This window comes from Notechis scutatus, chromosome 7 (genome assembly GCF_049901735.1).
Source record: "Notechis scutatus isolate UNSWTSFEM ecotype Mainland chromosome 7, rNotScu1.2, whole genome shotgun sequence".
NCBI lineage: Eukaryota > Metazoa > Chordata > Lepidosauria > Squamata > Elapidae > Notechis > Notechis scutatus.
The window spans coordinates 17,167,719-17,182,426 of NC_142015.1; the positions used below are offsets into that span (position 1 = coordinate 17,167,719).

The 14,708-nt window shown below is 41.5% G+C and overlaps 1 protein-coding gene across 4 annotated transcripts in view; it reads right to left on the minus strand.

Moving 5' to 3' along the window:
• KIRREL3 (kirre like nephrin family adhesion molecule 3) overlaps positions 1-14,708 on the minus strand; it is a 726,740-nt gene that overhangs the window by 2,365 nt on the left and 709,667 nt on the right. For all 4 annotated transcript variants that reach the window (XM_087970026.1, XM_087970028.1, XM_087970027.1 and 1 more), the window contains one exon: positions 5,487-5,573. In XM_087970026.1, the coding sequence (XP_087826152.1) occupies positions 5,487-5,573 (87 nt within the window). The remainder of the gene's footprint in view (positions 1-5,486; positions 5,574-14,708) is intronic.

Consider the following 14,708-nt stretch of genomic DNA (forward strand, 5'->3'; position numbering starts at 1 on the left):
ATCTATCTATCTATCTATCTATCTATCTATCTATCTATCTATCTATCTCTGCCAATCATCTATCTATCCTATCTTATCTATCTATCTATCTATCTATCTATCTATCTATCTATCTATCTATCTATCTATCTATCTATCTATCTATCTATCTATCTATCTATCTATCTATCTATCTATCTATCTATCTATCTATCTATCTATCTATCTATCTATCTCTGCCTATCTCTGCCTATCTATCCTATCTTATGTTATCTTATCTATCTATCTATCTATCTATCTATCTATCTATCTATCTATCTATCTATCTATCTATCTATCTATCTATCATCTATCTATCCTATCTTATGTTTCTCTCTCTCTTTCTCGTTCTCTCTCTCTCTCACTCTCTATCTACCTATCTATCTCTATCTCTATCTCTATCTCTATCTCTGCCTATCATCTATCTATCCTATCTTATATTATTCTATCTATCTATCTATCTATCTATCTATCTATCTATCTATCTATCTATCTATCAATCTGTCTATCTATTTGTCTCTCCGTCTCTCTCTCTCTCTCTCTCTCTCTCTCTCTCTCTATCTATCATCTATCTATCTATCTATCTATCTCAGCCTGTTTATCATGTATCCTGTTTGTCCTCTCTCTCTCCCCCTCCCTACTTCCCTCCCTCCTCTTCCTCCTCCTCCTCTCTATAATATATCACCTATCATATATGATTTTTCCCAATTAAGAATGAGCCGTGCATGTTAGAATAGAGGGCACCTCTATTCAATCTTGGATTGAAATTAGGAGTTTTGTAAATGCAGAGTTTAAGTTTTGAAATTGTAGGTAGACTTCCGTCCCTAAGCATGGCCCTTGTCTGGCCTAGTCACCTCAGATTAATCTTACAAATGTCACAATGGTTTTATTCTTATTGGTTAGGCGATAGGAAGGGACACTGTGCATTCCTGCAATAGTTTAGGTGTGCCCGTGGGCAGCCATTCTACGTGGCACCTGGTTAGTGAAATAAGAATCTGCAAAGATATTTATTACCTGTAATTTGAAATGAGAAGTTGCAAAAAACGGAGCAGGCCAAAAATATAGGATAGCATAAACTGATTTTCAGTGGCAATGGATCATTATTGGTTAAACATTTCTAGCCTACGTATTGGTATAATTTATAGCTATATAATTCCATGTAGCAGAAATTCTGCTTTTCTGTGATTATATGTTCAATTCGCCATGTGTATTATGGGGGGTGTTATGCCTTTCATGAGAATAAATAACTGCATAGGTCTTGGAGAGTGGACTTTTTTCATGGTAAAACATTCCATTTTTTGTTTTGAATCACTGTGTGAAACTCACCTATGCAGTTTTGCATTTAGCAATACAATCTTATGTTAATACACAGTTGTACTTATTCTTTCATACCTCTATATTTGAGAAACAATATAAGTATGAAATATGCACATCAAACATTTATAAACACAGCAAACACGCCTCTTAATGGGTGCTTCTGTAGGCTGAATAGCAATCCATGAAAGATTTATGGGAAGCAATGAGGATATAGAGGTAAAATTGCAATGAGATTTTTTTTTTCATTTCTCTCTTTGTAATTGGTAATTGACATGGTGGCTCAGTGGCTAAGACGCTGAGCTTGTCAATCAGAAAGGTTGGCAGTTCAGCGGTTCGAATCCCTAGCGCCACATAGCATAGTGAGTGCCCATTATTTGTCCCAGCTTCTGCCAACCTAGCAGTTTGAAAGCACGTAATACATGCAAGTAGAAAAATAGGGACCACTTTGGTGGGAAAGTAACAGCGTTTGGTACACCTTTGGTGTTTAGTCATGCTGGCCACATGACCATGGAGATGTCTTCGGACAGTGCTGGCTCTTCGGCTTTGAAATGGAGATGAGCACCATTAGAGCCAGAAACGATTAGCACGTAAGTGCGAGGGGAACCTTTACCTTTAATTGCCAATAATCAGAATGTCTGTTTTGTAAATACTTGGAATGTCTACACCTATAAATGGAGATTCTTGGCTTTTAAAATCTACTTTAGCTGTTTGTTTGTTTTTTAAAAAATGATGGAGATGCTTTTAAGAGAGATCGGGAGAAGCGTGAATGAATTCTTAATGTGGAAGCTTAATGACCACCTACTTCACTTAACAACTGCAGTGACTCACTTAATGACTGTGGGAAAAAGGTTGTAAAATGGGGCAAAACTCACTTAACAACTGCCTCATTAAGCAATGGAACTGTTGGGTGCAACTGTAGTTTTAAGTTGACTACCTGCAAATAAATAACAAAATTGTCTGCCCCTTACATTTAAATTCTCCTAAGCCTGCCATTTTAATATTCTTTCTCTCTCTCCCTCCCTCTTTTTCTCTCTCTTTGTCTCTCTCCCTCTTTCTCTTTCTCTCTCTTCCTTTTTCTCTCTTTCCCTCTCCCTCTTTCTCTCTCCCTCCCTCTTTCACTCTTTCTCTCACTCTTTCTCTCTCTCTCTCCCCTCTCTCCTTTTTTTTAATGCATTGTTCTTCCCTTTCATTGGACAGAGCTTTAGCCCAGTTGGAAATCTGGCAAAGAAAACTGCAGCTTTCTCCCACAACGATGAAGACAATGCTTCTATTACCATGGAAACTCTTCAGATAAAATGTTGGCACATCCTATTAATTGATCAATTAATCCCACCATCTTTCTTTTTTCCCTTCCATCTTTCTCCAGAAAGGAACGGAGGGAAATGCCGCTCCTTTGTGGGTGAGGGGAAAGAAAAGCTGTAGTGATTGACTTGCGTTTTGTTTCAGGGCTAATGAATGGAAGATGGCAAGGTCTTTGCTTGAAGATAAAGGCCCGCGTGTTTCAAAGGAGAGAGCCAGCTTTTGGAAGCTCTTCCTCTTCCTATGCATGCCAGAGAAATTGTGTTCAAAGCCTCATTTAAGAAGGGGAGGGGGACTTGAAGGGGCTACCATCTGAAGAGATTTGGGATTTTGGGATTTCATAAAGGAGCTGGCCAAAAAGGAAAGCAGATTTTTAACAGAAAGAGGCGGGTGGTTTAGTGGAGATAAAGTGTGTTCCTTGGTAGTTTTAATCACTAGAACATCCAGGTTTGCAAAGTTATGGAGATATACTGTTGCATTGCAGTAAAATGCAATGCTTTCTATCCAGAAGTACATTTCCCAAATAACATTTCCATCATCCTAAAGTCTAACTGATTTAGATTGGAAATGCTGGTAATCTACAGCTCTTCCATTGTGTCCTTTTCTAATGTTCTGCCTCCAGATGTGGACTATCACTCTAATAATTGTCACTAGTCATGGATAATTATCCTATTGAAGGGGAATCATGGGAATTGCTTGCTGGATATTAGAGCAGAAAGAAGAAAGCTTCAGTAAACAAAGTGGGTAGACCAAGGCAATGAATCAACTCAAGGTTGTTGCTTTTCTCACTACTCTTTGAACAGGAGATGGCACGGAGTCCAGATGGAAGTATTGCCCAGTACTGGCTCAACATCTTTTAGTTCTTGACCTACACAGCAAAGGTCTCCAAATTTAGCAACTTTAAGGCTTGCAGACTTCAACTCCCAGAATTCCTCAGTCAGCTATGCTGGGAATACGCATGTCTTAAAGTTGCCAAGTTTGGAGACACCTGCTATATAGTATAATGATGGTGAAGTGTCAAAGTGAGAATGGGTAAAGAGTAACAATGTATAGAATATTTGTAGCTCAGGGATGAACTATGGGGTCCTTGGTGCTCTCTGAGCTTGGTGCACTGCTTTACACTGAAAATGTTAGCTAGTTGGGTAATGTTTATATATAAAGCATCACACAGAGAAATAAAGAGTACAATCACCATGTGCTTTACTGCTCAACTATTTACCTGTAACAGGAAATGGGAAACTCTTAGAACAAGAGAGCATAGAGTATATACCATAAATCCAAACCAGAGGTGGTATTCAGCAGGTTCTGACCAGTTCTGGAGAACTGGTAGCATAAATTTTGAGTAATTCGGAGAACCGGCAAATACCACCTCTGACTGGAGATTTTACAGTATCCTTCCCCTGCCACGCCCACCAAGCCACATCCACAGAACCATAGTAAAAAAAAATTGAATCCCACCACTGATCCAAACTTGTAAATGCTGCCATCTAATGGCTGAATACTGCCATAGTTGTTCACATAGAAATACATTCCAGCAATGAATTCCAACAGAAACATCTTCAAGGAAACAACCAAGCTCAGAGGAACACCAAAAGACCCCACACTAACAAGGGAATATAGAAAGCAAGAGAGACTTAAGGGGTGTCCGATTCTGGATGAAATAATAGTATACTTTGTGCTGCTAAATAAATACACCAACGCTCTGGTGCTCGACAGTACCATTACTTAAAATACAAATGGATGACTCTACCAATTGTATAACCTCTGTGCATCTCCCTTTCAAACAATAAGTTGCAGAGATGCAGAAATAGCAACTTTTTTTTCAGAGAAGAAAAATAGCTGTAGCCTGAAAGTATTATGACTATCAACTGATGTTTCCTAGGGAGAGCTGATTATTTTCTTTTCCTGTGAAGAAGGAGTATGACTCCACAGGTCTTCCTCCTGAGGTCTCAGATCCAGCTAAGTGGTTAGTGGTTCAACTTTCTTGGAACTTCCACTCCTTGTACCTAACTTACAGGTATCCCTCAGCTCCCAAACCCAGCATCCTTAACCACAGTGGTAGGATAGTGATTTTAGCAATACAGGCAGGGTCCTTGGAAATGGAAGCCTTCTCCTGTGTTGGAAATTTCTCCTCGGTTGGGCCTTACTCCAAAAGAGCTAATGAACATAAAGATTAGTTTGGATGGAGTCTTCCTGCATGAAAATCTTGAGTGAAAGAAATGATGGCCTTGTACTTTTGAAACCTAGCCAATTATGCTTTAGGCTGCTGTTCAAATGGGTCAGTGTTGCCTTTGTTATATATGACCCCTAAACTGGATTCAGGGGATCTCTCTTGATTTCCCTCCGCTTTTAAGTGTCCCTTGTATTCCTGACTAGGTTAATTGCTCATGCTCTCATTGAACAAAACAGTAACCTACCAAGCTGGGTCACTGAGCTTTAGGACCAATTTAGTATCTTGTTACAAAACCAAATTAGAATGCTATTGAGGATACAGCTTAAGCTGATCTGCGAGAAGTTCAGAGAAGGTGAAATTGTTCCCCTCCATAATTCTGAAAGTCCTTGACTTCTGCTGCATCAATCTCACTTGACTTTGTTGACTTGGCTGATTTTCAGGACTTCCCCCAAAAAGTTTATACCTGTGTAAATCATTTTTTGTTGTTGTTTAAATTTTTCATGTGGTAGAATTGATGGCAACGTTGCTGTGCTGCTTAAATCTAATTTCTCTCGCTTAAGTTTGTTTTCACTCAGCAATAAAACCCTCCCCTTGTTCCCTGGCAGATTCAGACAATCCCCGGGGAAAATCAACCCCCACTTTGCATAGGCAAAGTTGAATCCTGTAGTTTTGACATTACCTTCAAATTCTGGAATTCTTTCTCTTCTTCCTTGAGGACCTCCAGTTGTTTAAGGACTGAATCTTGCTGGAACTCACTTCTGTCCATCTATAGTTCAAGGGAAGCAGATGGTCAGTTGAAAAAGTCAAGCACTAGAAATCACAATTTGAAGCTTAGTAAATTGGGTGCGAGCACCAGAATGAAACAAAGTCCCTGTGCTTCTTTCAGCCTATTACCAACAATGATAGTATATACATTATGTATCCCAAAGGTGGTTTGTCAGGAGGCAACTGGGCTTTTTTGTTTATTCCTTTGAAGATGTTTCACTTCTCATCCACGAAGCTTTTTCAGCTCTGACTGGATGGTGGGGAATGGACGGATTTATATTCCTTGCAGACAGCTGGTCATCTACATCCTTTTAGAGGGTCATTGAGGCCACTTGGAAGTTTATCTGTGTCCTCAGGGTCACAGTAGTGCTCCTGGTTCCTATAATCTGCAATTTTTCCTCTGGAAATCCATTCCTGCTCCCACACCATTCAAAGGGTGTTCATCCCAAATTGTGTAGCTAAAAGTCTGTGGAGATTCTCAGTCATCCAGGCACCTTTAGGACAACCATGAACTGGATGACTGAGAATCTCTGCAGGCTTTTATACATTGTGGACTATCACTATCATCAAAGTCTGATCTCACCATGGGACCTCCACCTGTGGACTTCTTTCTATCTTCTCCATTGAAATGTCTAGGGAGTTTCTTATCATCCAGGTCCTGGTTGTCCCAAAGGTGCTTTTCCAAAAGGCAACCGGTCTTTTCTTTGTTTTTCCTCGAAGACGTTTCACTCCCAACCCAAAAAGCTTCTTCAGTTCTGACCAATCCTTCCATTCTCCACCATTCAGTCAGAACCAGGGGTAGGATTCAGCCGGTTCGGACTGGTTCGAGCGAACTGGGTGTGAAATTTACATCTGGTTCACTGAGCCGGTAGTTGAACCGACCGACTGGCCACACCCACCCGTCCCCTCCCAGGAGTCTCCACATGACCCATTTTGTACGCAGGTAAGTGCAGGGTCCGCGCAGAGGTTCTGGGAGGGTGAAAAACGGGCCTTCCGGAAGTCCGGAAACGGGCCTGTTCCCGGCTTCCGGAGGCTGCTGGACCCTGGGGGAGACCGTTTTTGCCCTCTCAGAGGCCCGAGGGAAGCCTCCAGACCCCGGGGAAGGTGAAAAACAGCCCTCCCGGAAGTTCTGGTAGGTCACGCCCACCATGGCCACGCCCACCCAGCAACCGGGCAGTGAACCGGTTGCTGGGATTTTTGAATCCCATCCCTGGTCACAACTGGATAATTTCTTCAAAGAAAAGTCCAGTTGCCTTTTTTGAAAAACAACAACAGCTTCGGGTCTTCCATTTGAAGATTTATGTGCAGAGGATACTGAGACAATGAGATCACCAAGAGCTCTTTGCAATCATCACCCTATTATATTTGACATTGAATTGTACTGGATATGCCTCAAGCAGCTGAAACTGGTGTGTTGCTTCTCTAATGCACATTGCCCTCTTCAAGTACTTGAGTGTCCTGAGGTAGACCTACTGTCAGGGTTTAAAAATTTAATCTTGCCTAGGAAGGATGGTGTGGCTCTGGAGGTGGGGGCTGTAAGAAGTTATTAAATGCATAAGCCATCTGCTCCCATCACAACTCTAGGCGGTGCACTGCATAAAACAAGTCAAACAATGCCTACAAATAATACAATGCAAAAAGGAAATATCCAGGAAGGGGAGAAACACACATTTTAACACACCAGGGGCCAGATCTAACACACACAAGGTGCCAGGTTTTGACCTTCCTCACCAGCATTGGTCAACTGTGAACAGGATCCATACCCAACATGGTGTCCTCCAGGATTCATTGCTTAAGTGGGGCCTCAGTGTGACTGTGGTGCTCCTCGACGAAATATCCATCACATTGTGTCCGAATGTCCATCAAGAGCTTTATACCAGCTCAATGTCTGATTTTTTCAACATAGCTCAAGCACCCTGTCCTTGAATGGCTGGGTGGACTGGGCATTAACATTTGAACCACTATAAGTCCATGTATTTGCCGTATGCTAAATAAATTTAACACACCAACCACCCTACAAAGGTAGCAACACCTGCGGGAAAACTCTTAGTTTTAACATTTTTTTAAGGGGGAGGGGGTAGAGGGCCTATGAATCTCTAGGGCCATCCTATTCCAAGTGGTCTAGATGCTCACTGGAAGAAGTGGAGTCCAAAGTGTTTTGCATTCAACTATTAGGAAAATCTATCCTTCTCTTGGCTTGTTTTGAAGGCTGCTTTCACTTTAATTCAATAGATGGATCTGTAAGCAACAGCCTATTTTCCCAGCCTCATTAGTTTTTCTGCAAAGGATGCTTCTGATTGGGGGCAAAGTCTATGTTAATTAGAATATGGCTTTAATTACCCTTCTTTCAGGAAGGTGGGCCTGGATGAGACTTGAATACTTATTGGGCAATTTCTCGGTTGCCTTTTATCTTCCCTAGATATTGATCACCTCCGTGTAGCCTTCGCATTTCCTCTTTTGCCATTGCAAGACTGAAGCATCTAATGGAATTACTGTTTCGGAATGCCCCAGCTAATCGAAAATCTAAATCTATAATACAGTACTGATTGTTGCTTGACTTCTAACGTGTCTTTCTTTTAAAGCCTTAGCAAATGAGGGTGGAAATGCTTCCCCTGCAGCAGTTTCTGTAGATATGCTGGAAAGCTTTTGGTGCTGCTATTTGATGTCATAAATTAAGGTGTTTCAGGTTTTTCTGGCTGGGAAAGAAACAGCAGCCCTTGGTAATATCTGTTGATGGAGCAGAGCAAATACGGGTATCATAAAGTATTAAATCCAGGCCAGGTAGGGGTGGAAAAAAATATGTATGACACTGTTTTTTCAGGGGGTGAGTGTCAGCTTATGCAATCTCAATAGTTCTAATATATGATTATCATTTTAGTAATATTAATTTTAGAACGTTGCAAATTCTTCAGATTAAATTTAAAAAAAAATCAAAATAATTTTAGAACCGCTTTAGGATACACAAATTATGCCTCATTAAAGTAGCTGCTTCCTTTTTTTTTTCAGTTTTTTCTCACACTGTAAGTTGTGATGTGCACCTAAGCTGCTTCAAGCAAAATACTTGTATCCATAAATGTGCTTAATCAGCCAGCAGGAGCTTTTGAAGCAACTACACAAGTCTGGGCCAAACAGAACTGCTTTAAAAAAATATTTTTTAAAGTGCCTTTGTATTTCTTTGTGAGCCACGATGGCGCAGTGGTTAGAACTGCAGTATTGCAGGCTACTTCTGCTGCCTGCCAGCTGCCTGCAATTTGACAGTTCAAATCTCACCAGGCTCAAGGTTGACTCATCCTTCCATCCTTCTGAGGTGGGTAAAATGAGGACCCAGATTGTTGGGGGCAAGAGGCTGACCCTGTAAACTGCTTAGAGAAGATTGTAAAAGCACTGTGAAGCGGTATATAAGCCTAAGTGCTATTGCTATATATATTTGTGGCTATTTTGAAACATCTCTCTTGAAGAATTTGCAAGACCTATTACTTTTGTAGGTTTACTGATAGGGAGAAGTTTGCAAAAAATGGTGGGATTATTTAACTGCAGTTAAATAAACAGCTTTATCCATGGTAATTTTTTTCCTGATACTTTCTGCTTTACAGTATATATTGATACAGTTCTGAGATGCAATGAATGTCTTTCATCAGCTGATGGCACTGTCGCCCTCTGAACTTAGTCTGTTTTTCTCTCTCTTGAGCCTCTGTAGCTGGAGGATTGATAGATCCAGAAAAGCACAGTTGTTCACAAAGCAGAAACCCCATGAGTTAATTTATAATTCTAGAATTAAGCCATTCATTAGTGTGACCTTTAATAAAGTTTACACTGAGGCTTAGTTCAATACAATCTCACTTCATCAACGAACAGTGGGAAATTCATTTATTTTTTTCCTTCTCTCTGTAACGTCTTCCATCTTCATCGACACCCCAGTTCTCCCCTTAAACTCCTGCCGTAAATAGATGGCGTAGGAAGGTTGATTTCTTTCCATGTTTGCTTGTTTTTAAAAAAACCTGCGGGGTATACTGAAGGAAGACTGTCTTTACTTACCTGCCTGGGGTTCCTAATGATACCGGCAAGCTTTGAATTGCATTGCAATTGAAAGGGGGAAAACAAGGTAGGATTCTACAGAGTTTCTACAGAACAGTGTTTCTCAACTTTGGCACCTTTAGGATGGGTGGACTTCAACTTCCAGAATTCCCCAGCCAGCCATTAGCAGCGTTGGAAGGAACCTTGTAGGTCAGTGGTCCCCAACCTTTTTTATGCTGCGGCCCGGTACCGGCATCAGCTGGGCGCTGCCATCTTGTTTTGATGAAAAAGTGCTTCCGGTGAGCTTTTTACCCGGAAAAGCTCATCGGAAGCACTTTTTCATCAAAACAAGATGGCGGCGCCCAGCAAACCAGCGGCCCGGTAGGATTTGTTCCACGGACCGGTACCGGTCCGCGGACCGGTGGTTGGGGACCCCTGTTGTAGGTAATTTAGTCCTCTCAGCCCAAGCAGGAGGCAAATGGCCGTCCAGTCTCTTCTTGAAAACCTCCAGGGATGAAGCTCCCACAGCTTCCGAAGGCAACTTCTGTTCCATGGGTTCATTGTTCTACACTGTCAGAAAGTTTCTCCATGTTTTCAGGTTGAATCTCTCCTTGTTCAGTTTCCATCCATTATTCCTTGTCTGGACATTGTGTGCCTTGGACAATAGTGTGACCCCTCCCTCTCTGTGGCATCCCTTCAAATATTGGAAGACTGCTATCATCCCCCACCCCACCCACCCCGGTCCTTCTCTTCACTAGACTAGCCATCAGTGGTGGGATTCAAATTTTTTTACTACCAGTTCTGTGGGCGTGGCTTGGTGGGTGTGGCAGGGTAAGGATCCTGTAAAATCTCCAGTCAGAGGCGGCATTTGCCGGTTCTCCGAACTACTCAAAATTTCCACTACCGGTTCTCCAGAACTGGTCAGAACCTGCTGAATACCACCCTCTGCTAGCCATGTCCAGTTCCTGCAACCGTTCATCATATGTTTTAGTTTCCACTCCCCTAATCATCCTGGTTGCTCTTCTCTGCACTTTTTCTAGAGTCTCAACATCTTTTTTATAGACCAAAACTGGATGCAGTACTCTAGGTGAGGTCTTACTAAGGCTTTATAGAGTGGTATTAGTACCTCACTTGATTGTATCTTTCTGTTAATGTAATGTAGGATTGTATTGCCTTTTTTGGCTGCTGCTGCAAACTGCTGGGTCATATTTAACCGGTTGTCCATGCTGGCTGGGGAATTCTGGGAGTTGTAGTCCAACCATCTTAAAGATGCCAAGGTTGAGAAACACTGGTACAGAGGCTTTGCATTTGGGGAGATTGCTGTTGGCCAATGGTCCCCAATCTTTTTAGCTTTGTGAAAAGCTAGTGATAGCGGTAGCAGGGAGGGGAGAGGGAATGATTCCACGTGCAAATGGAGATGCACACATTTGTACACACCTGCAACTCACACAGGTGGAGCTGCGCATACTTGTGTGCTCATCTGTCACTTGCCTGGCCCAGTTCCAACTGGGGCCCGCTATTGGGCCATAGCCCAGGGACTGGGGACCCCAGCTATAGGCCATTAAGAAACTGAGAACTGCTTTCAGTTTGGTGTAATCAAACCAGTATAACCAACATTATTGAGCCTGTCATCTGCACCTCTATTACTGTCCGGTTTGGCTCTGCAACCAGACACAGACTTCAATGGATAATTAGAACTGCAGAAAAAACAATTGCTACCAACCTGCCTTCCACTGAGGATCTGTATACTGCATGAGTCCAAAAGAGGGCTGTGAAATATATATACCAGACATAAACTGTTTCAACTTCTACCATCAAAATGGCGCTATAGGGCACTGCACACCAGAACAACTAGACACAAGGACGGTTTTTCCCCGAATGCCATCACTCTGTTAAACAACTAATTCCCACAACACTGTCGAACTATTTAGTAAGACTGTATTACCCATTATTCTTTTCATCTTTCCTATTACTTATCTCTTCCAACTTATAACTGTAACCGTGTTGCTTGTATCTTTACAATTTATATTGCTTTGCTTGTTCCCTAATATGGTTTGATTGCTTATTTGTAACTTATGACTATCACTAAGTGTTGTATCTTATGATTCTTGATGAATGTATTAAATTTTTTCTTTATGTACACTGAGAGCTTATGCACAAATGACATATTCCTTCTGTGTCCAATCACACTTGGCCAATAAAGAATTCTATTCTATTCTATTCTATTCTATTCTATTCTATTCTATTCTATTCTATTCTATTCTATTCTATTCTATTCCTCATGACCCAGAGAAGAACCATAAACTTTCCAGGGTCTTCCCCTTTCCCCAAAGTATCGTCATCCACACATGAAACTCAAACACGTGCAAAGAATAATGGTGGTAAATGTGCTGAGACACCAAGGAATGCAGATGTAGGGTGCAAGAAGCAGGGGGATGAAATTGGATTGTCTAAAAGATAGTATGGAACCCCTAAACAATAGGATTCAGACTACCCCCCCCCAATCAAAATGACATGGCTCAGAATGGCAGGTACTTTGAATCTTACTTTGTTTGTTTGTTAGATTTTTATTGCTGTTTATAAGTAACTCAAGATGGCAAACATTGTTGATATTCCTTCTTCCTCCTCATTCCCCCCACAATAACAACCTTATGAAATGGGCTGGGCTGAAAAGGAGTGATTGACCCAAAGTGACCCAACTGGCTTTCATATCTGATGCAGGACTAGAACCCACAATCTCCTGGTGATTGACCCAAAGTTACACCAGCCAGGTTTCACATCTAAGGAGGGACTAGAACTCCCAGTCTCCCAGTTTCTAGCCTGGTGCCTCAACCACTAGAACAAACGGCCTCTCTAAAATTAGATGTAAGTGGAATGTTTTCACCCAGATTTTGTTTCCAGGTTCCTCCACGAAAATGGACATGTGCAGCATCAGAGCATAGGCTCATATAATGACCTATCCTTTCTTAGAATGAATGAGCTGGAAGGGACCTTGGAGGTCTTCTAGTCCAGCCCCCTGCTCAACCAAGAGAACCTATACTCTTTCAGAGAAGTGACTGTCTAGAATCTTCTTAAAAACATCCAGTCTTAAACACTCAGAATTAAACATTTCCCACTGGCCAACCTGATTTTCCTGGCTAAGAGAACCGCTGACTTCTCCTGCTACTGTTTATCAGTAATTGTTTGACATATGTGCCCTCTGATCCAGGGGATGGCATATAATCAACAGCTGTTTTCAAATGTGGAGTGTTTGATGGATCTGGCAGGGTTTTCCATCCCTCAACTGTGTTCTGTTTAGCAAGAAGGGAATGGAAACAGGGCCAGAAGAAAAATACTATTTCCACAAGTTGTTGCTCAGAAAAAACATTGATTTTTCTCTTTTAGGCCTTGCAGAAATTTAATGAACTACATAAAATGGAGAGTTTGATCAACTACATCCATACATAAAACAGAACAATCATCACAGGGAAAAGCTTTGAGCAATTCTGAGCTTTGGTGATGGAACAGAGGTTTTTCAGCTGGAAAAGAGGCCAAGACCCGAAGTTTCTGAAGCAGCAAAGAGACAGGAAGATGCTGATTCAGTTCTGAAGAAGAACAGGAGCAGAACACAAAATGCAGGGATTTATTTATTCCAAACACTTGTCTGCTGCCTGAATCTTTAAGCACCTTGGAGCAAAATCACAGATTGCAATCAAAGACCAGAATCCTCATCTGAAATTAACATTTTTAAAGGAAAAAAAAAAAACTAACAGAAGCAAGTAATGGCCAACTTTGTACTAAATGCCCATCTCAGCAAAAATAGTTTGCACAGAGGTATCCCTGCCATGAAGAAAGTATCCACAACAAAGTAGGGTATAGATGGAAATTGCTAACCTTCACATATTGTTTTGCACAGGGCTCAGGACCCAAAAGAGTTGTATCCAGAATTTGTAGCATGTTCATTTCTAATTGATTTCTATTTTGTTTTTCTGACGTTCTTCAGAATCCCATTTCCAAATAGGATGTTTCTGGAATTAAACTGGGTTTGGATCTAAGTGACTTATTTAAAAAGTTATGGGAAACTCTTTTACTGTAACGGATTTGAGGGGGTGGGGGGAAAATCCCTAGATGGGGTTTCCTTTAATCCTGCATGGAAGAGGAAGATGTTGTTTCTGTTGTCCTCCAGTCATAGTATTGATCTGTGATATTGTATATTTGTTTTAAGATAGGAAAGGAATGCCTAGAGCTTAATAATTCATTTGAACATGAATCTGCTTTCTGTGAAAGGAAGTCAGAAGATGGGGGAAGACAAATGGTAGAAAGCAGAGGGATGGACAACAGGACACCAACACCACCACCTAGTTTTCTGCTGACTTTTTGTCCTGATACAAACACAGACATGAGATAAATCCAAAATTTAAAGCAAGACTAAGAAGGCAAGGATCTTTGCATGCACTAAATGGACCAAAAGCAGTGTTTTTCAAACAAGGCAACATTAAGATGTGTGGACTTCAAGTTGCAAAACTTTGAAAAACTCTGGTCTAGAACCTGTCTGGATACCAACTAGTTAATTATTGTCTGTGGATGTCCGTGTTCTGACCCAAACCCTTTCCCAATAAAACAAGCACAAGCTTCGCCAAAACTGTGCGAGTTTGCCAAGAATAACAGATAAGAAATATTTCACAACACAAGAGTCTTCAAATACCAAGTTAAGATACTGTAATGTCCACGAGGCTGAGTTTCAAAACATCTTTGCTTCCTACAAAGAACGTTCGCTTCACAGCTGGCTTTTATCTTCTTGAAGGAGGGGCAATTACCTTGCAGCCTTACTCCTGAGTCGCCCGTGTTGCTGCAAGTGCTCTTTCCTGCAAGCAACCCTGCACACAAGTGCACTTGGCACAAGCTCCTCGGGAACTTCCTCATCGCTGCTGCCAGCCCCCACAATCTTTGAAGGCAGCAGTCCACTCCCTAATGGTCCTGGCCCCTCATCTGAGTCCTCGCTGTGCTCAGCTGTCTGCATCTGCTGCCAGCTAACCACAACAGTCCCAAATGTGCTTTTTCAAAAGACAACTGAACTTTCTTTGTTTTTCCTTTTTTGCTTTCTCATCAAGAAGCTTCCTCAGTTCTGACTCTTCAGTTCTTC